The sequence below is a fragment of the Neurospora crassa genome, linkage group I (assembly GCF_000182925.2).
Source record: "Neurospora crassa OR74A linkage group I, whole genome shotgun sequence".
Lineage (NCBI taxonomy): Eukaryota > Fungi > Ascomycota > Sordariomycetes > Sordariales > Sordariaceae > Neurospora > Neurospora crassa.
Window position 1 is genome coordinate 345,709 of NC_026501.1, and position 20,686 is coordinate 366,394.

Here is a 20,686-nt window from a genome sequence, read left to right on the forward strand (position 1 = left end):
TTTCAGTAGATCCAGAACCAGCAGCACCTCTCCCGTCCTCCCAGAGAATGTGATCCCCAGTTCTGCCAACTGAACGACAAAAAAGATACCCCAAGTCACCTGTTTGTTTCCATCACCATCAACATCACCAAGGCAGCCTAACGGAATCCCACACGGCGCGCCGATAACAACCACCAACTACCTATTCATCAACCTAAACCAAACCATTCAATCAACCCGCCGCGCCCATCAGAACCAAAAAAACACCATCAAAATGTCCGACGCAACAACCACCACCACCACCACCAAACTCCCCGTCACAGTCGACAAACCCACCCCCTACACCTTCGACCTCGGCCTCCTCCTCGCCAACGACCCCAACCCCCTCCTTCTCGACCGCTCCTCCGCACTCGAACCCCAACTCGCCTCCATCGCCCGCGACGGCTGCCAATCCCTCATCAACCAACTCCTCACGGCCTGCCCCATCAGTTCCACCCCGGCGGGTGTCTTACTGTCCCTCCCGCCTCCTCAAACCCCTCTCCCGCGCGAGAAACCCGTGCCGACGCCCAAGGCCGAGACGAAATGGAGCCAGTTCGCCAAGCGCCGCGGCATCAAGCCCAAGACGCGCGAGCAGCGCCGTAACCTGCAGTATGACGAGACGACGGGCGAGTTCGGCCGCAAGTGGGGATACAAGGGCGCCAACAAGGCGGGCGAGGATGCGCCGATTATTGAGGTCAAGAAGAGCCAGGAGGAGAAGCGGATGGCGGAGGGGAAGAGTGTGAGGGGGGATAAGAGACGGGAGATTAGAGAGCGGGTGAAGAGGAATGAGCGGAAGATGAGGGCGAATGAGCGGAGGGAGAGTGGGAGGAAGAAGTGAGCGCCCTGTTTTATGGGGTGCTTGAGCAGTAGGGGTACTGGATTTCAAGAGATGGAGATGAAGAGGAAGGCGTGTGGATGGAAACATGCAAAGAAGGGAGGGAGGCCATCAAGATGAGTAACTGAAAGTGAAGTGAAGTGAGTTGATGTTGACCCGTGTATCAGCATCAGCATCAACATCAGCATCAGCATCAGCATCAGCAGGCCTCCCTTCCCTCAGCAGAGGCTATACAAGAAGGCAAGACACAAGACAGAAGACAAGAGGTCTCGTTGTTCCTTTACCTTATCTACTAGGCATTTTGGGCCTGGGCATTTCGGGCGTTCAAGGTCGTTTATATACTTAGTTACTGTACTACTGGGAGGTTTCTATTACATTACAAAGACAAAGTTATCAGATTCAAGTCGCCTTTTTTCTTTTTACCACAGACTACAACGAGATCACCCGAACTGGCGTTAATGGCTGTATCCTCATCAAAAAAAAAAAAAAAAAAAAAAAAAAAAAAAAAAAAGGCATCATCAGTAAACAAACCTTTTGAAAAGTTCCTAAACCTCTTTTTCACATGAAGCTTGCATTCGTAATTCCATTCCTGTCAGGTGTTCATCGTATGTGTTTAGGCTCAACAGAAACGCTCATGGGTCCCTTGGTAATAAGTCTGCTTCTTTCTTCTTCTTTTCTCTCATCTGTTATAATCACTTTCATTTTTCGTTCTTTTTGGTTGTTGTCATTTCTTCTTCTTCTTCTTCTTCTTCTTCTTCTTCTTCTTCTTCTTCTTCTTCTTCTTCTTCTTCTTCTTCTTCTTCTTCTTCTTCTTCTTCTTCTTCTTCTTCTTCTTCTTCTTCTTCTTCTTCTTCTTCTTCTTCTTCTTCTTCTTCTTCTTCTTCTTCTTCTTCTTCTTCTTCTTCTTCTTCTTCTTCTTCTTCTTCTTCTTCTTCTTCTTCTTCTTCTTTTCTCCTTGTTTTTCTTCTTTTCTCCTTGTTTTTTTTTTTTTTTTGTTTTTTTTTGTGTTTTTTTTGTGTTTTTTTTTTTTTTTTTTTCAATTCCCCTTTTCTTTTCCTTTTCTTTGCTTTCGTATGATGTTAGTTACCACACAATGCCACGACCACCACCTTCTCGGCCATCTTTTAGTTTTTACGCATTCACCTTGTGCGTTGTGAACCGAACAAATTTAATTGCATTCAGTTCAAGTCGATTCCATTCAACCTCAATCTACCACCCGCACACAACCTACACGTCTAGCTAGGTACGATAATATCTCGCTTGATATTACCCCTCTTTTTGCTCAATCTTACACTCCACTGGATCTTCTCTTTCCTCCAACCCATTTACCATGCATGGTATCTACTTCTTTATGTCGCTCCTTCGCCATCCAGTTAAAGTCAACTTTTCCCTCTTTCTCTTCCTCTGTCCTTTCACTTCGCCAACACTTGTATTCCATGGGGTGCTGAATTTCTTCTTCTTGTTGTTCTTCTTCTTCTTAGCCACCTCCACCGAGTCAATCAGTCAGTCTGCTCGCTTTCGGTTGTCCAGAACTTACCACACGGCAGTGTGCCAGTCAACAAGTTGCTTAAATGCTCAGTTGCTTAGTTGCTCCCATTCCGGTGAGGTTTCAGCTTCGTTCTTGTCTCCCCTCTCCTTCTCTCCATTTCATTTCTTTCCTTCCGGTCTGGTGTGTGGTCTAAAGCAACTGTGTGGTGAGCGACGACAGAGGGCGACTTCAACGGTAGGCAACAAGCAGGCAGGCAGGCATATAAATGGGCAGCATGCAGCAGTGAGGAGACAGAGAGGCAGCAGGCGGCATAGACAGGCAGGCAACGAAGAAGAAAATGTAATAATGATGATGATGATGATGATGATGATGATTTTCAACTAAACGACAACTGTACGCGCGAAAGGGGGTATTTCAAAACGCAGAAAAAACAAACAAGCCAGCAACCAAGTTTACAGACAAAAAAGGAAAACGAAAAAGAAACAAAGAGATAAAAAGGAAAAAAGATCCGTAGATAACGATCGCATTGCATTGACTTGTTCTTCTTCTTCGACTTCTTCCTCTTCTTCTTCTTCTTCTTGACCTCGACGACTTCGACTCAACTTGACTTGTAAAAAAAAAAAAGGAAATATTCTTGTGGAAACTTGCTGTGTGTCTGTTGGTAGTGTGTGAGTGGTAAACATGGTTTGATATGATAGGTAATAGCTATAACGTTGTTGTTCTTGGTAGAGTGAACGAGAGATAAGAAAAGAAAAGGAGAAGTTCGTCCACAGCATAAAAGTCGTGTCTTGTGTGTGTATGTGTGTGTGTGTGTTCAAAGTTGTGATTTGTGTGTGTGAGTGTTGACTCTGTGTTTGAGCTTGAGTGGTCTCAGTACAACTGCGAGCTGTGTGAGTTCGGTGCTATTTCCCGTCCCCTCTTTGTCTTTGTCCACAAGAGACTGTGACCGTGCCCTCAACCGACTTATTGGACTAATGAACCACTCGCGAAACCCTCCCCACTGCAAAAAGGTCGACAACCCTTATAAATGAAAGGAGGAAGCGAAGAAAGACCAGATTGTTCAAACAGCATAGCCCTCTAAAACCCCATCGGCGACAGTGGTTTTATGGGCGAAAGAGCCGGTAGCTCACCCGGTTGTAGTTGTCTCTGATTCGGATGATTTGTTCCTCGCCCATGTGACGTGTCTCGATCACTGACCAGCGTGATGGTCGTCGATACTGTTGAGCCCGTGTCGACCACCGCTGTTTGTGTTGTTTCTTGCGCCGTGTTCTTTTTCCTTAGTCGCTGAACCTGCTGTGGTGGTGCTGGCGACTGTTGCGCATTTCCGTTGCGGTGGGCTGGAGGAATGACCTGACCCCCCTGTTGTTGATAAGACGCCTGAATCTGAGACTGAGTTCTTTGTTCCCTTTCTCGATCTCGGTGTATTGCCCTTTCCCGGTCCTCTTTTTCCTCCCTTTCTCTCAACTCCGTCTCCCGTTTACTCCTGTAGCTCCTGGGTGGCGGTTGGTCGAATAGCGCATACTCCTCCTCGATGTACTTGGCTTCGTTCTTGCATCCCTTCCAGCAGTCCCTCCAGTCGCATACCAGAAACTTGAAACAAAAGGCATCGATCTTCATGCATGGCTGGAAGCAAATGCAGAGATTCCGGAAATCCATCTTGTTCTTATCCGAGTGGGCGAGCAGCAGGCTGAGGTGACATGTAATGGCGAAGAGTAGGTAGTACTTGAAGGGCGAAAGGTTGGAGAGCTCTTCTCTAAGTAACTCGGGCACTTTCTCTGCCCCCGCGCATTCCTTGGCCACTCTTTCCTGGGCTGCTTTGGGGAATAGTTCGTCGGGTAGTTCGCGGAGCCATGCCTTTAACATTGAGCCGATAATGTTGATGTCGTACAAATCTGGTTGTTCGAAAAGGTCCACATCGAGCTCTGCGAAAAGTCAAGTGTTAAAAGCCGAGTTACTGACACCAAAGCCCTTGGACACATACCTTCGTCAAATTTCCGCTGCCACTTTTTGATTTGCGGTCCACTGCCAGGAACTCGATATAACCCTTCAACATCGCTGCCCTTGTAGTTGAGATAGTCGATCGCTCTCCAGGGAAATGCCGGCATCCAAAACTCTGTCTTGTCGCGTGAATCCTCCAGCCTTTTCGATATTCGAGTTAACCGCGTCTGCTCAACGAGCGGTAGGTTGATCACCTTGAGAACGTAATGCTCGTCGTCTATTACCGGTTCCTTTGGTGCGAACTTGTCTTCCTTTGAACCTCCAAATAACTTCTTGCTGAGAAAGCCGGCGGCCCTACTTTCTTTTAGTCCGTTAAACAGCGATCCGCCTGCCTCCTTGAGCGACAGGGACTGATTCCTGTTTATGCCGTCAAAGTGCTTGCTTCCTCCCGCCCTCTCCGCCGAATGGCCTCTTGGTCCGGACACCATCATGTCGCGAAATGTGTGCTCTTGTGATTGTATTGGTGCAGTTCTCGGTGCTGATGTCGCGTACACCTTGTCGGGCTCGCCAGCTCTCGCGGGCGCGTACACGGGTTCTCGAAAATATTGATGATTTTCCTTCTCCTTCTCCTTGTGCGATCTTGTGCGACCTATCAGGGTAAATGGATTGGGTTTGCTCCTTCGGTTATTGTTTGCTGTTTCGTATTCGGTGGATGAGATTAGAGATACTTCAGACTTGCCGGGCAGCGTTGGGCTCTTCCTTTGCGATGGGTATTCGTTATATGACGGATCTGTGCAAACGGGAACAAGTTAAAATACCGAAGCACATGGGACCAAAAAATGGTATCATCAATGCGAAGCAACTGTGAACACACCTAGAAGCTTGTGATTGGCATTTGACCCTGAATGGATGGATGGTTCGGTCTCCCTCGACATACCTTCTGTTTGTGGTTCCAAGAGCTGAGGAGAAATTGCGCGTTCTGACAACCTGCTCGATTTTCCAAAGCTGAAAAAGAAACTCGATTTGGATGACTTGTCCTCGTCGTTTCGGCTATGTTTGTGGCCCCGATGATCGGACGATTGCGACGGTACCGGCGTGGAGGTGGTGACGCGTGAATGGTCCTCGGGCGGGAGGTCTGGGGATTTCTGCCTTTGATACCGTTGGTCTTGGGAAATGGCGACGGCTTCGACGGGTTGCTCGGTTGGGGGTGACGAGGTTCTCGGTGGCTCCCCGGGGGATTCTACCTTTTGAGGGCCGATCTTGAAAGGGGAACGTGGGGACCTCGGCGATCGCGAGGCCTGCGGAGTCGAGCGGCCGCTGGCCAAACTACCACCACCGCTACCGGTGGCACTGACGGCGCTGCTGCTGGGGGTTTGTTGGTGGTGGTGTTGTTGTTGTTGTTGGGTGGTGTCACCAAGGCGCGGAGAGGTTTCCTTTCCAAGAGTTCCGGATTCTGCCAGCGTAAGCGGTTGCGGTACGCCTTTTCGGGCCATCTCTTTTCGCTCACTTCTTATTCCAGGTCCAGGCGCGGACAATAGCGACCGACGAGAAAAGATCGGATCGAAATCGGTTGTCAGGTGTGGCGCCTGTGTTTCAAGGATAGACTAATGGATGCTTTGTCGAACGGAATCCCGATTCGTTTGTTGTCTGGCGCAGTCAGTTTCCAGGTCAGCAAGTCGGTCTTGTCCGCTGCGGTATCACGTCGAATGTCAGGATTTTCTGTGCAGTTGCAGGGAGGTTAAAATAGACGAAAGTGGCCGACTGCGACAATGGAGGCAGCGACCCAGCGAGGCACAACCGTCGTCGAGGTAACATGAAAGTGTCAGGTAGGGATGGCGCAGGCTGCACACAACCCGGGGGGGCGACGGAGCCGAGAGAGAATGATGGGATGGGGATCCAGCAGAGCTGACAGATATGGACCAGGATGGTACAAGTAGGCTGGGGCTGGGCTGAAGATGTGATGGAGATGTGTGGTGGATGTTGTGGAGGCCAGGCAGAGGAGGATCGGAGGAAGGATGCGCAAAAGCCGGGCAACGGGTATGCTGCTATGTATGTATGTATGTATGTATGTATGATGTGACGGGCGGGCGGCGCTGGCTGACCTTGTGCGAACCAATTGATTTTTGCAACTCGGCGACATTCACCTAGAGGTGACCCGGAGTAGTTGGTCGCAGTACTTCCTGATGGTGATGATGATGATGATGATGACGAGGCGATGGCATGTAAGGGGTCGGAGAGATACTCGAGCTTGACTATGTATGTACCTATGCGGTTCCGCGCGAAATGTGGAAACAGCCCGGCTACGTACGAAGAGGGAACAAAGGGATCGTGGACGTGCGCTCTCTCTCGCCTCAATGACGGGATGGTCCTGGAGGGGGGAATCGGGAGGTCGAAGGGTCTGGCCGGGATGCGCCGCGATCACTATTCAGTCAGAATTGATGGAGATGCCCGGTTTATCGTATGTGTGTCGGTCCTGTCGTCTGTCCTGGTCGGGGAGACCGCACCGCCAGCGGGCAGCCCGGTTGCGATTTGGTGAGTGAGTGAGTAGACCTAGGTAGGTTCCGTTGGAGAGGCAGAGTCGCCGCCGCCGTCGTGTTGTAGTGTAGTGTAGTGTAGTGTAGTGTAGTGTAGTATAGTGTTGGAAATGCCAAGGGGTCAAGTTCCTGTTCGGAGGTTTCAGAGCAAAACTGGACGACGGGATGTCAACCTGGTCGGAGAATGGGTCCGTTCCTGCAGCAGCAGAAGCAACAGCAACAGCAACAGCAACAGCAACAGCAGCAAGCAGCAGCAGCAGCAGCAGCACGATGTGTGTGGGAGGGGAGGGGAGGTGGTCGGACGTGTTTGGTCGATTTTGGGCAGGATTGATACTACGAAACCGACGTTGACTGACGGGATGGGAGGGGGGAGTCGGTCGGTTATGGAGTCAGGTTCCATTCCCTGGCTTGGAGTTTCTGTTCTGCAATTCTGGAGTCCAGTCCAGTCCAGTCCCTTTGCTAGTCTGATGAGGAACCGAAGGGAGCGGGACCAGGGGGTGTGTGGACTGGATTTCCACTTGACGGGATTAGGGAGATGGAGACGGGCACGCAGGGCAGGCAATCGGGGCGCCGGGCAGCTTGACGACGACGCTTTGAGCTTCAGTTTTGCCAGGCGCTGGCTGGCTGGCTGTTGATGCTGCCCCTGGTAGTGTAGACTACAAGTACTGGACACTAGAGGTAGGTTAGCGGCCGGCTCTGTTAACGCTGTACTAACAGCGCAGACTTGTCATCACCCCGACTGGGCTCGCAGATTGGAGGTAGTCATTGGTACCAGGTCAGCAGTTGACAATAGCAGTGCCCTGTGGATCTCGTCCTGCACGAATTCGGGCCCCAACAGGAACTCCCGTTGTCACAGCGGCAGGACAAGCTTCAGTTTGACTTTCACCTTTCAATTGAGGCCGTGCCGGGTTCAACCTGATGTTGGTGTTGGAGTTGACGGAAGGACACAAGTTCCAGAAGGGAAACCTGAAACGGCAAGCGAAACCTAGAATACAACAAAGACAACTGAAGCAACTGCCCGAAAGGTCACCAAGCAAGGGCAATTCTTGACGAGGATCGATGCTTGCGTGAATTGGCCTATCCCTGTTCCCGTCCTTCTTTGTTCCTTTGTGTAAACTGAACGCCATGATGGGCCAACCACTACCTCTAATCTCCATCTCTCTTGTCCATGCCAAGAGCATCTCCAATATGGACACAGGCTGGGCATTCATCAGCGGGGGAAACGAAGCGTAGAGATACCTGAGGGATTTGGGTACAATTGTCTGCATTGGTAGCGGGGTAAACTGCTTTCGCTTGGAATGGTTAACGGGCGCGTGTACTGTGTCAGCGCAGTCCAATTCAGCAAAATCCCCGATTTTTGCAATTTGTCTGAGAAATCCAAGTTTCTTGCAGTTAATGGGGTACTTGTAGAAGAGGAGGGGGGTCAGTGTACAGACCCTCTGACCATCAAAAAAGTGGAATAAGTCGCCCGGTCTAGGGGCTCGAAATATCCTGTCCTGACAAAAAGGTACCTACCACTACCCTTGTACCTATAAATCCGGCTTGACGCCTTACAAGGTACAGTTTGCAATCGCCGTATGGGAACACATTTCCGGTACGGGATTTCTTTTCATCTAGTGGCCTCCTTTTGCACAGGACCAGGTTAGCAGAAGCAGGGGACTTTGCTGTAGCGCTGTTTTCCGTTTTCGAGATGGAATTTGCGGCACGTAGGTACTTATGTCCAGGGCAGACGGAGGACTCCAATGTCCATCCGGGGCTGTGCTCAATAATCGTTCTGACCTCACAAGGTGCTTACCACCGTACATCTACCTATTCCGTCAAGCAAGCACCAACATCAACAACTGATGCCTATTCGAAAACACGGGTTGGAAATATCCCGATCCCCTTTTAGTGTATAGTGCTGTTGATCGCCTGATGCCCTCATGGATACTGTGCATACACCGCTGGAAACTTGATGAGCGGGAAGCCAGGGCCAGAGATGGGCTAAGGTAAGGTACCGGCAACGGATCTTCCTCTGGCTTGACGTGGGCTCCAGCAAACTAATCTCGGACGGGCCTCTTGGCCTGGTTGAGCCGCAAATGATGGCCCTGTGGCCCTACAGTCAGGTGATTGATGGTGGCGCTCGCTCATCATGACAATTGTACATCAAAAGTTGCACGGAACTCTTGTGATTTCACTCCAGGCTCTTCACCTTTTTCTGGACGTCTTACTGCCGGCACTCCGGTTGTCCAGACTTGAACAGACCTTACAAGAAAATGTAGACCTTACAAGAAAATGTCACTACAGCAAGGTGCAGCAACCCATCACAAATGGCGCATATACGCGTAATGTTTTGTTCACCGTCAGCTCCAATCGATCGCTTCTTCTCTGTTTTTTTTATGGTGTCCCTGTTCTGGGTGTTGCTCTCCGTCGGCTGTCACGGCGTTTGAGAGTCTGGAGGGCCTGGCCGGACTACACCAAGTCCATTTCGGGACTAGCTCCAGGAACACCGCGAGGCCAAGCCCGAAACTGTTGCTGTCCTTTCTCGATTCTCACTGGCTGCTCAACTGTTCTCTCGTCCCATTTGCTGGACGGCCATGTCTTCCGCGACAAGCGCTGTCTCCAATCCGACAGGACGGGTTCAACGTTGCTTCCAGCGCTTCACTGCAACTTTTCTTTTTTTTCACCAAACTTTGAGGTCTTTTGTTGAATCATATGACGGCATCATGTTGAATATGTGAATCAAGGGCAAACAATCGCGTCGAAACATGCCCTACAGCTACCTATCAAAAGTCTGGAACTCTACCGGAGACTTGGGCCTTGCTTTCCGGTGGTTTCAGCCACCACCTCCCGTTCCTGGACTAAAGAGTCTCGATTCACAAGTGACATAGATGCATCACGGCAAGATTCGACCTGGGCAGTCCACGTTGCAAAGTCCAAAACACCAAGCCAAGACCCGTCACCGAAGGCGTCTCGATCATGATTGCACGAGACCGTGATCTGCTGCAAGGACTACATAGTGTAAAGCTGCACTGCACTTACCCTGGCCAGATCTCGTAACATTGGACCGCATTCTTTTTTCCGATTTGACGGCCGTGGAAGAGGCTGGATGGCCGGACGTTGTTGCGCACTTGCGCCAGTCATCGACGTTGACGGTCGCAACGTTCGCTTCGAGATACGGTCTCAAATCGGCTGTGACACCGGTGTGCCCTACTCTACCCCCCCATGTAAACGAGAGGATACCGATTCGAAGCGCCGGTCAGATTCGTCATCTTGAAGCGCAAATTGGCCCAAGCAGGCATTCCAAACTGCCATCGTATGTCAACCAGCTGTTTTCGAGAAACAAGATCGTCACGCCTCATCAGGCTGTGGACAATGTCCCAAGTGGGTGGTGAGGGATGTCTTCCAGTTCAATTTGGATGGAGAGACAAATGCCTTCACCCCCCTGTACGATGACTGTTCGTATCCTCATCTTCAGCGCCGGTGCACTGTACACTTACTCGGTACGACTGCTGCCCAACCTATCAGCCCTTCATTTAAAAATAATCACGACATTCATGAGATGAAGCTCATTTACCTCATTTGCACTCGCGAGAGATCCCAAAAATCAAATGACTCTCGCAAATACGCGTGTCCCGCCTTTGGGGCATCTGCCAAGGTCACAAGAGATGATGAATTTGTCGGAGCTCTGATGATAATTGTCATTGCGCCTTTCCTCCTCCAGATTGAGCAAGTTGGAGAGGGCATTTCTTGGCATGGCGTCTGAATGGTGCAGTGTGGCTGCCAAGTACCGATTACGTAAGTAAGACCTCAGCGTCCATCTATGGTGGGGTAGTACCGGCGGGCAATGGAGGCTGAAGGGAATCGTTCAATCGTAACTCCGACTTCCGACTTCCGTTCCCACAATGCTGGTTCCTTGAATGCAGCCTAATCCCATCCAAGCTTCCACCCACCGCACCACACATAAAACCCTCAAATTCTCCAACATGACACAAAGCTTCACCTCTCTCCCGCAAGAGCTGCAGCTCGCAACCTCTGCCCACGTCAAGTACATCCAGAGTCTCGACTCCCGAAAGGACGAATATGACTACTGGTTGACGGAGCATCTGCGTCTCAATGGCCTCTACTGGGGCTTGACCGCTCTGCACCTCCTCGGCCACCCCGAGGCTCTCCCGCGCGCTGAGACCATCGACTTTGTGCTATCATGCCAGCACGAGAACGGCGGCTTCGGAGCGGCACCCGGCCATGATGCCCACATGCTGTCCACCGTCAGTGCCGTGCAGATCCTCGCCATGGTCGACGCCTTTGATGACCTCGAGACGCGTGGCCGGGGCAAGGCACAGGTCGGAAAGTGTGCGTTGCTTGTCATCAAACCTAGGTAAACCCCCATTGACACTTTGTACTGACACTGTCGGGTCCAGATATTGCCAGCCTCCAGAACCGCCAGACCGGCACGTTTGCGGGTGATGAGTGGGGTGAGGAAGACACTCGCTTCCTTTACGGCGCCTTCAATGCCCTTTCTCTTCTTGGCCTCCTTCACCTTGTCGATGTTGACAAGGCCGTTGACCACATTGCTGCGTGCGCCAACTTTGACGGCGGCTACGGTGTCAGCCCTGGTGCCGAGTCCCACTCTGGTCAGATCTTCACGTGCGTCGCTGCCCTCACCATTGCTGGCCGCAAGGAGCTCATTGACGTTGATCGCCTGGGCCGCTGGTTGAGTGAGAGGCAGATCGCTGGCGGCGGCTTGAACGGTCGTCCGGAAAAGAAGGAGGACGTGTGCTATAGCTGGTGGGTGCTGAGCAGTCTGGAAATGATTGGCAAGACGCACTGGATCGACAAGGCGAAGCTCACCAGCTTCATCCTGAGCTCGCAAGACACGGACAAGGGTGGCATCTCGGACAGGCCTGGCGACATGGTGGATGTCTGGCACACCTGCTTTGGTATTGCGGGTCTGAGTTTGCTGGACTATCCGGGCTTGGAGCCGGTTGACGAGGTGTATTGCATGCCCAAGTCGACCATCAAGCGTGTCCTGGGTCGTTAAGTGTGGTGTGATGTTGTCGGAATACAGTACGATGGCTCCTTCTATCAATCTCATCATCGTGACATGACACAGGATATCAACACAACTTACCTCCTGCCATCTAATAACCTTCCGACACGCACTCCAGGCGTCGGCAGGATACAAGGCGGGAGAAGAGAAACATCGTTCTCGTTTGGGCAAAAGACGTTATTGCATCCCTTCAGTGGGAATGTGAGGCGTTTGGAGCCCAGATGAGTAACTCCCTACTGGTTTATTGTTGCTTGAGAGTACCCAACATCAATCGACATGGTTAGGTAGGGGACATTCCATAGTGTTCCTATAATACAATTTTCTGTCACTTGAACCACTCGCACATTCTGTCTTTGTGTTGTCACTGTCTAATTGTCTACCTTTGCTCCTTGATGTTCTTGTTGGCACTCTTTGGTGTGTTCAATTCTTCTGACATTTGCAACCCAAGGCATAAAGCCATGATCCCTTCATCGTTTCCTTCGTCTTTCAAACTGAATTGTTCCTTGAGCTTTGTTTGAATGTAATGACCTGTTACTGCATCTACCCGTCTCGCAGCTTGGTCGCCTACCATTGGACAATTAGTTGCTGACTTGATGGTATCATTGAGAACAGTTTGAAGAAGTTGCCCGTTTGTTACGTTACCGTTGATTGAGATGCAGGGACATGAAATAGTCTCACCAACGACACTTGCCTTTGACATCAACAGTGAGTTCTATGAGCTGATAGCAAGTTTTCTCAGGCAACCTGGACACCTCTCGGGGCCGAAGATTAATCAACTTTTCCTGCGACTTCCTCCAGAAATCGTGATTTATTACGTTACAGTACCGCACTGCACACTCACCTTCCAGACTCACCCCTCCAAATCCGTGATGGTTGGGTCTTCTTCGTTCCTTCCCTCTCAGGCGAGCTCACCCACTTTCCTCGCCCACCGACTGACACTCAGGCACCAAGGTGCCCACAAATCTCATTGTACCTTCCTCAAACTGTCCTCAGATTCGTGATCAACCGTTCTTTCCATTGTGTGTGTGCCCCCTGACGAGGGAGGGTTCTTCTTGTGCCCTCGGCTGGCTGAGTGGGCGGGAGTGGCTGTTGCACTTTTCAATTCTCGTTTCTGCAAAATCTCTGTCCTCCAAAGTTCCTCCTCTCTCCGACTCCCACCCTTCTCTCGACACGCATCTTCTGTCTGCTCGTCGTGGAAGTTCCTTCCCCTCCTTGACAACACCAATTGGTCTCTCTGTCCTCCAATCGCGTCATCAAGGAGACGGACGACTCGGACCCTGAAGTAAACATCTTCGATTATTCACGGAAAATTCACACTTCCTCCCTTCCTCCCCTTCTTCGTTCACTGACCCGCCCGGACTTCTCTCCGGATCCCTTCTTTGTGGAGATGCATGTGATGGACCCTGTCGACAACACCAACATTGCCATCACCACTGCCTTCACTTTCTTGGAGACTCGTGCTTGCTAGGCTCCTGAAGTCGGCCTTATCACTGTACAATTCCGTCCTGAGCTACGCCAGTGTCCAGCTTCCTTGGGTCTTTCAGCAGACAGCCTACAAAGTTCATCTATATACGCCACGGAGACTGACGCCTTCAACACGCCACTGCTTTCCACTTATGCATCACTCGTCAGGAACTCCTTGAACATCAACACTGCCAGCACTCTCTCCCACACACATACACATTCAGATACCTCAAGTCTTGCCTGCCCATCCGTCTATCAAATCATACGTCTTCCCCTTACCACCAGCGGAGCCATTGCAGCCAGACAACTCTGCCTCTATTTCGGCTTGATCCTGCAGTCAACCCAGCCCCGACCTCCCCGGTCAACCCCCGGCAGTGAGTTACTGCCCTGTTGCAACTATGCATAACCACATTGCCGTCTGGTTGTTGACTTACACTTGCTAGACAATGGCCGCCGTCGCTCCAATGGACGTGGAAAAGACAAAGTTCGACCCTACTTCGATCTCACTCAAGTGCACCCTCTGCCCCAAGCAACCATTGTTTTCCGATGTCTCTCACCTGCTCACACATTGCTCGTCCAAGAGTCATCTGTCCCACCGCTTCAAGACAGAAATACGGGCACGTCACAACGATGCGGCGAGGGAGACCATACAACAATACCTCAAATGGGAGGAAAGCAGTGGTATTCATGCGCTTCTTGAGGATCGGCTCGAAGCAAAGGAAAATAAGAAACCCGCAAAGCGTGGCCGGCCGGCCGGCACAGCTGTAAGTGGACACTGCTTCTCTGCCAATTCTCCCCTCGGAGGGGCGTTTGTTGACTGGACTCCCGCTACAGAATAGGCCCAAGGCTTTTCAAAATCGGGATGACTTGGTCAAAAACGAGGCGGCTGGCGAGCAGCTAGACCACACACCCGTCTTGGCCCACTGGATTACAGACCCGAACAACGCATCCTTCCAATTTCACAATTTGCGCCACGGTCACTCATACCTGGACCCTCCCGCTTTTCAAACTCCTGTTATGAAACGTCCGCGCTCTGACTATTCTGCCCCGGACACCCCCGAAAACATGTTTGCGAGCAAGTACACTAGATGGCCTTCCGAGACTGCAATTTCGGATAGTATCCTCCCCTCCTCTGAGGTCACGTCTGAAATTACAGAGTTTGACGAGGAGGACGACGAATCCAGCAAGCTCAAGGGCATCCGGTATCCCGGCATGGGTCTCTTTGATTCCGCCAATGAGCAACAGAAGCGCAAGCGCAACCAACGCAAGGACGAGTCTGTCTTGAAGCTGATGGAGGAGGCTTCAACCACGATCGAACAGAAGGAGGTCATCTATAATGAAGACTGGACTTTTCAGCGTGAGCGCGATGTTTACGCTAGCCCCTCAGACTATGAGGGCAGCCCAGTGCGTCATCTTTCCTCGTCGCACATCTCTGTTTTGCCTCTTTTTGTTTCTTTCTAACGTATCTCGCCACAGGACCGTGAGCTGGAAGAGGCCGAGAACCACAAGAAGAAGCGCAACCGTCGCGCTCCCACCTTGACCAACGCGAAGCCGCGCGCCACCCGTTCTTCTGCGAGAAACAAGGCAGTCGCAAAGGCCAAGTCGACCCGCGAGGCGACCCTGTCTATTGAGCAAGATGAGAGTATGAGCCAGATCTCTGGTCACAGTCATGGAGCTATGGACAGCTATGATGTTTTCCATGATCCCCCGCAGCGCAGTCCTCGTGAGTCACTTGAGGTCCATTCTGATTCTATGGACCATCAAGCTAACTCCTGATTGCTCTAGATCGTACTGGCAGCCCCATGGGGTCCTTGTAAGTCGTCGCGGACATTTGATTGAGTGAGCTTTACTGACCGCCATGCTTCCAGCTTCGAGCTTCGCCAACGCCCAGCCTTGAAGATGCTTCCGTCGAACGGACCTCTGCCCTCCAATGCCCAGCATGGATCATCCGGACCCAAGCCTCTGAACGGCTCACAGCTGTCGTACTTCTCGCCGCGGGATAGCATGGCGAATTCTTATTCCGGGCTCCCCAGCAATGGTCTCCCAAACAACGGTCTCCCCAGCAATGGATTCTTCTCGTCGCAGCAGCACCCCAGTTACAGTGGACTTAATCCTTTGAGTATTTCAGGCAGACCTTCCTATATGCAATCGTTCAGCTACAGTGGCTATGCGAACGAGTCTGCCAGGGCTCCCAACCCTTCAGCCTTTCAGCCAATCAACCCAATGGCCAGGAGCATGTCGACTGCCATGCCTTACTCAAGCTCGTATGCCAACCCGTATCCAGCTGATCCAGCTCTCGAGCGCCCACCCTCCGAATTTGATGTTTGAGCACCAGCATGTAGGGCATGTTATACTCTCACGAACGCCGCAAAAGCATGATGTTGATGTTGTGGAAAACCAAAAGTATCCCAGTTGGTGGAATGACTTTGACGTTTTGAGATGGCCGTTTTTATGTTTTGTGTTTATGCGTGCGGCGGAAAAAAAGTTTTTAGTCTAACTTTACTGGTGTTTGATATCACAGCTGCATTTGTTTCGGGAGTCCAAGTAAACACACTTTTTGTTCTTATACTTGGTTGGAAGTTAGTGTCATCTTTAACCTTATACTGCATGGCGGGAGGATGATTTGTTTTACCTATCTCTACTTTCATGGTAACCGGGACTTTGGCGCATCTGAAAGAGAGTGGAAAGATCGAGGATAGACGTTCCAAGACGGAGAGACTCTCGGCGATACCCAAGTCAGGTTGATAGGCCCGTGGCCAGTGGGATGTATCGTTAAGATAGTGTGACCAGACATGATCCCTATGGATGAGCATCGTCACTGGCTTAGGGATTCTATAGTTACTGCACCTTTGGGTGTGTGAGACCGCAGTTTGTAGCTCGTTAATTGAGTTGAATGATTGTGGTTCCAAGCGAGGCTATGGCCGTGTGGTCTTGTGGCTTGAGTGACTTGTAGCTGCTGCTTGCTCCGTTTCTGTTGCCAACGATGAGCCCCTCCATTTCCCTCCACGCTTGGTCCACGCGTTTAGGGTTAAACCAGCACCCTTCAATTGATGATCATGGGCCATAGCACGGGTTTGGTTTTATTTACTTGACAGTCTGGATAGCCGCGTCGATCATTGTCTTTTCGATTTCCAAAGGGAAGACGTGATGGGAGACAACCTGGACCGGGAGGAGGTGTCTTGGTCGAACTCCAATCGGATAATCTGCCGCAAGAGAAAAAAGAAAATGGGGGGTTAAAAAAGAAGGAAGAGAGGACAACGAAAAATTGGGTTCGCGACATGCTGCATTTTCACAATAATCCCAAGTCCTATCACCCTCATGCACAACACCAACCTAACCTTTCAAAACCAACAATTATTGGATTAATGACCTACCTTATTTAAACGAAAGTTTGGGACCAGAAACAAGTGACCATGCCACATATATGCCAACATTCGTATCTCTAGGTACCTAGGTAGGTACATAGGTAGGTAGGTATTCATGGAGCTAGATGATGATACCTTGATATTTACTAGGAAGTTATCCTAATACTCCACCCTTTTTGTTGGGGGTTTTTTTTTTCCCTTTTTTTTCCCCAACTCTCGTTTTCATCATTATTTTCTTTTTTTTTCTCTTTATCTTCTTGGGGGGGTCTTCTCCAGCCGACTCCGATAGGTATCTACTCGAGTGAAACTAGGTGCCTATGGTGAGTTCCGGCCGCCGGGCCCTCTGCACATATTACCTACTTGGGATGGTTGGTAAAAAAAAAAAAACTCTACTGTACTGTACCGTAGGGTCCTCCCGCTCTGGTTGAGTTGTGAGTTGTGAGTGAGTGTGTGCTTGAACTTGATGAGCTGGAGTATTATTATTATCCGTCGTCGTTCCTATTTTGCATTCTTCGCATTGGTTCATTGGCATTGGCATCGTCCTTATAACATTCCTATTTCCATGCCCATGGTGCTAGAGGTAGGTAGGTAGGTACCCTTTGTTCCTCCAATCCGTCCCATCCCCTCCTCCTATGAAATAAATCCATCCTTCCTGGTATAACACATATCTCTCTCTCTCCTCCTGTACGTGGTTCTTCTTTCTTTCTTTCCAGCGTACGTCAATTCGCTAGTCTCTTTCTTTGACGAACTTTTTTTTCTTTCTTTGTTACCGGAATTTGAAGTTTGATGATGATGATTGTTTTGCTTGTATTATCCTGAATGATTAATTCCCTTGTGTGTTTATGCCGTCTTTCTTTCCTCTTCTTCCATGTTCCATGGTCTCAATTCTTATGCTTCTTGTTGTGTTTGCTTCTTCCACTACTTCCACTAATTCCACTACTTCGTTCTCTCCGTGCCTCATCCATCCATCCATCCATCCATCCATCCGTCCATCCATCCATTTATTACCCCTTCTTGCTCTAATCTCTTTAGCCTCCCCCCTCCCACTTCCCCTTCCACTTCCCCACCTCCCACTCTTTCTCGTGTTTTTTTCCAACAAGGCTGCTCTCCTGCCTCCCCCCCTCCCTTTTCTTTTTCTTTTTCTTCCCCCTCTTACTTTGTCCACTCCTTTCACTTTCATTAACCCCCTTATCCATGCCCCCACAATTCCAAAAAAAAAAAAAAAAAAAAAAAAAAAAAAAAAAAAAAAAAACCCCATCACAACACATCCTCAAAACCCCTCAAATCCACCAAAAACCGCCTCAGCGGCAACCCCGTCTTATGTCGAAACCACGCATCGAGTTCTTCGTCTGCCGACGCGGCGCACATGATTTGTAGCCCTTTGAGGATATCGATCGCGGGGAGGTGGCGGTCTGGATGGTTGGAGGACGGTCTATTTCTTCTCTTCCTCTTGCTTCTCCCTTTATTGGATGATGAGTCTTGGGTGGACGGGTGGGTGGTGAAGAAATTGTGCAGGAGTGAGGAGGAGCGGGAGGATGGGATTGGGGGACGATGAGAAGAAAGACGATGAGAAGGACGCTGAGAAGGGGGATGCTGGGAGGGGGGTCGTTGAGATGGGCGTTGAGACAGGGGACGTTGAGAAGGGACACGCTGGTGGGAGCTTGCTCGTTGAGAGGGGGGACGATGAGATGGACGTTGAGACAGGGGACCTTGAGAAGGGACACGCTGGTGGGAGACAAAGCTACTCCGCTTGCTAACCCGAAACCGTTGTGCCTGTCCCTTATCAACTTCACGGGAGTTTCGCCGACTAGATTTACTCTCCGGCTTAGAAGGTGGGAGTGGGCGGGAAGGAAACGCAGCGGGATCAGGAACAGAACCATGACTCGGTTCAGGGCGAGTAATCCGTAGCGGTGCACGACCTTCAATTCCCTTGGGAATATAAGTCGTCGAGGCCGAAACTGCATCTACAACTGGAACAGACGGGCAGCGCACTTCAATAGAAGCCAACACCGACGGTCCTGAACTGGAAGGTGGTGGTGGTCTTGACGATGGCACCCTGGGAATAACCACAGCCATTGCTTCTTCCACTTCCGGCGTTGGCGATGCCGTCGTCGTTCCACCTACTTGCTCCTCCTCCCTTTCCACCGTGCTGGCCAGAGAAGGAGGCTTCGACCGCGGACTGTGACTACCTTTACCCCCCACCGCACATGTACCACTCAGCACCATCTTCTGCCTCCTCAACGCCGCAGCCTTTTGCAACCTCTGCGACGGAGACGGCGCATCCTTGCTGCTCGTGGATCGTTGATGTTCACCCGTTGCTTTGTTCGGTTTCGATTTTGATTTCGACAATGACTTGATTGTACCGGAAGGAGTAGAAGTAGCTACACTCTCCCCCATGGCTTGCATCCGTCGCACAGCTTCATCAAGAGCTTGATCTAAGCATGAAAGCGTGCCGGTTCTGACACTCTCCGGCACTTCTATACTTGATACGACGCTGGGATGGGGAGTTTTGGTGATAACAGTGGCTTCGCTAACGCTGTTTCGTTTGGTATTGCGTATCAGTAATTGGCCGTAACTCTTTGCTGCTGGCTGGATTATAATGGCCGTTCCGTAACTGGTGGTGGTGGCAGTGGACTGGATGGATGGGGTGGTGGTGGTGGTGGTGGTGTTTTGTTGACGACCATGGTTAATGACTTTTTGTTGCTGTTGTTTGTCTGGTGATGGCTCTTTTTGTTCCACGATGGTAGGCGGGAATTGGCGCATGGCTGCGCTCCAGCTGGAGTTGCGCGAGGGACCGCTGCCGTGTCGGACCAGGACTTGGGAAAAGACACGCGGGAGGGCAGGGAGGGATTTGTCGGAGTTTGGAATGCCGGCGGGTTTTGGTGCAGGTGGTGGGGTGGTTATTGGTTGGGTGTTTCCTTTCTTCTCTTCATCGGGGATTGAGGGAGGCCGACGCTCTGGGGATGATGCTTCGGGGTTTGCAAACACTGCTTCTGGCGTTGCTGTTGAATTGGGTGGTGGTGACAACGACGGGTCGGAAAGCTTGTCTTTTCCGCTCTTCTGTGATATCTGTTCAACATTGATAGGAGAGGGAGAGTCATCTTTCTTAGAGGTATTATTGTTGAGCTCCTTAGTCTCGGTTCCTCCATCTAGTCGCAGCCATTCGCTTCCTGGCGGTGACATCTTCCCAAGCAAGGGCGCGAGTTTGCCTCTCCGGTGGTATGCCCTTTGCTCCTTGGATGTCACCGCAAGCCCGGCTTTTCGAAATTGGTCGCGGTAGGGGAGAAGCTCATTCACTGTGCGGATGGATCCATGCGTTTCACCGACATCAGCAGGAGAATCTGGAATCTTGCTAGCACCGCCCTTCGATTGTGCCTCTTGGGACTCCTTTGACCTATTCAACGCTTTTCGACGCTGGCAGAAGCGGGATACAATATGGCGGCTGTTGGACGATGATGCGTGGGCGCGGTCTTTATTACCAGAGCCTTTCTTGTGAGGTTTGATCCGTTTGTTAGTAGAACCCCAGGTCTCGGGAGGGACCCACGTCTGAGCATGCAGTGGAAGCTTGCGCAGTTGTGATGCCCCCGGTCTGACAGGAGCCGGTCTTACGGGAGCTTTTCCTCTCGGAGTTGGCGTGCCTGGACTTGGTCTTGGCTTCGGCATTGGAGCACTCGGGCCTTCAGGCGGGGGAGGAAGGGGTCGCAACTTGATGACGGATCGCTTATCTCTGCTGATGTGTAACAGTGGCTCTTTGGCTGGCGGCTTGGGGACCTTGGGCGGTGATTTCACAGGTGATTTTGGAAGCTCTCCCCAATACGCTCCAGGTGGTTTCTCCGCATGTTTCTCAGACGGGCTTCCTAGGCAACAGTGTCGGTGCTGGTCTTCCTGCGAAGAGGAGGCATCATGGGGCGTAACCTTGGCATACGAACCGTGACTCTTGTCCAGCTGTCTTGGGCCTTGTTTGTAGTCGATATTCTGCCATATCACTGGTATAGCACCGCCATTTCCACGCTT

The 20,686-nt window shown here is 50.9% G+C and overlaps 6 protein-coding genes across 8 annotated transcripts; 4 read left to right on the forward strand and 2 right to left on the reverse strand.

Moving 5' to 3' along the window:
* Positions 1 to 59: 59 nt before the first annotated feature.
* Positions 60 to 1,323, forward strand: NCU08121 (ribosome biogenesis protein). Its single transcript, XM_958787.2, has one exon. The coding sequence runs from the start codon at positions 254 to 256 to the stop codon at positions 854 to 856; it is 603 nt and encodes a 200-aa protein (XP_963880.1). The 5' UTR covers positions 60 to 253; the 3' UTR covers positions 857 to 1,323.
* A 1,214-nt stretch (positions 1,324 to 2,537) lies between these two features.
* NCU10647 (rho GTPase activator) lies at positions 2,538 to 7,214 on the reverse strand. Of its 3 annotated transcripts, XM_011395008.1 has the most exons (4): positions 6,383 to 7,214; positions 5,218 to 5,927; positions 4,324 to 5,070; positions 2,538 to 4,264 (listed from the first exon to the last, which is right to left on the reverse strand). In XM_011395008.1, the coding sequence occupies exons 2-4, from the start codon at positions 5,771 to 5,773 to the stop codon at positions 3,420 to 3,422; spliced, it is 2,148 nt and encodes a 715-aa protein (XP_011393310.1). In that variant the 5' UTR covers positions 5,774 to 5,927; positions 6,383 to 7,214; the 3' UTR covers positions 2,538 to 3,419. The 3 variants fall into 3 exon arrangements, with proteins under 3 accessions (XP_011393310.1, XP_011393308.1, XP_011393309.1); XM_011395006.1 differs by having other exon boundaries at positions 2,684 to 4,264; positions 5,218 to 7,214; XM_011395007.1 differs by having other exon boundaries at positions 2,684 to 4,264; positions 5,155 to 7,214.
* Positions 6,205 to 7,501, forward strand: NCU16310 (hypothetical protein; the record flags this gene model as incomplete). The annotated part of the gene is made up of 4 exons (XM_011395026.1): positions 6,205 to 6,333; positions 6,445 to 6,536; positions 6,917 to 7,086; positions 7,428 to 7,501. The coding sequence occupies 4 exons, from the start codon at positions 6,205 to 6,207 to the stop codon at positions 7,499 to 7,501; spliced, it is 465 nt and encodes a 154-aa protein (XP_011393328.1).
* A 3,193-nt stretch (positions 7,502 to 10,694) lies between these two features.
* On the forward strand, positions 10,695 to 12,183 carry NCU07509 (geranylgeranyltransferase beta subunit). Its single transcript, XM_959963.2, has 2 exons — positions 10,695 to 11,146; positions 11,215 to 12,183. The coding sequence occupies exons 1-2, from the start codon at positions 10,714 to 10,716 to the stop codon at positions 11,832 to 11,834; spliced, it is 1,053 nt and encodes a 350-aa protein (XP_965056.2). The 5' UTR covers positions 10,695 to 10,713; the 3' UTR covers positions 11,835 to 12,183.
* Positions 12,184 to 13,753: 1,570 nt separating this feature from the next.
* Positions 13,754 to 15,635, forward strand: NCU07508 (hypothetical protein; the record flags this gene model as incomplete). Its single annotated transcript, XM_959962.1, has 5 exons — positions 13,754 to 14,071; positions 14,142 to 14,711; positions 14,784 to 15,030; positions 15,093 to 15,120; positions 15,176 to 15,635. The coding sequence occupies 5 exons, from the start codon at positions 13,754 to 13,756 to the stop codon at positions 15,633 to 15,635; spliced, it is 1,623 nt and encodes a 540-aa protein (XP_965055.1).
* Positions 15,636 to 17,925: 2,290 nt separating this feature from the next.
* On the reverse strand, positions 17,926 to 20,335 carry NCU16311 (hypothetical protein; the record flags this gene model as incomplete). The annotated part of the gene is made up of 4 exons (XM_011395027.1): positions 17,926 to 18,084; positions 18,162 to 18,591; positions 18,665 to 20,086; positions 20,282 to 20,335. The coding sequence occupies 4 exons, from the start codon at positions 20,333 to 20,335 to the stop codon at positions 17,930 to 17,932; spliced, it is 2,061 nt and encodes a 686-aa protein (XP_011393329.1). The 3' UTR covers positions 17,926 to 17,929.
* Positions 20,336 to 20,686: the final 351 nt, after the last annotated feature.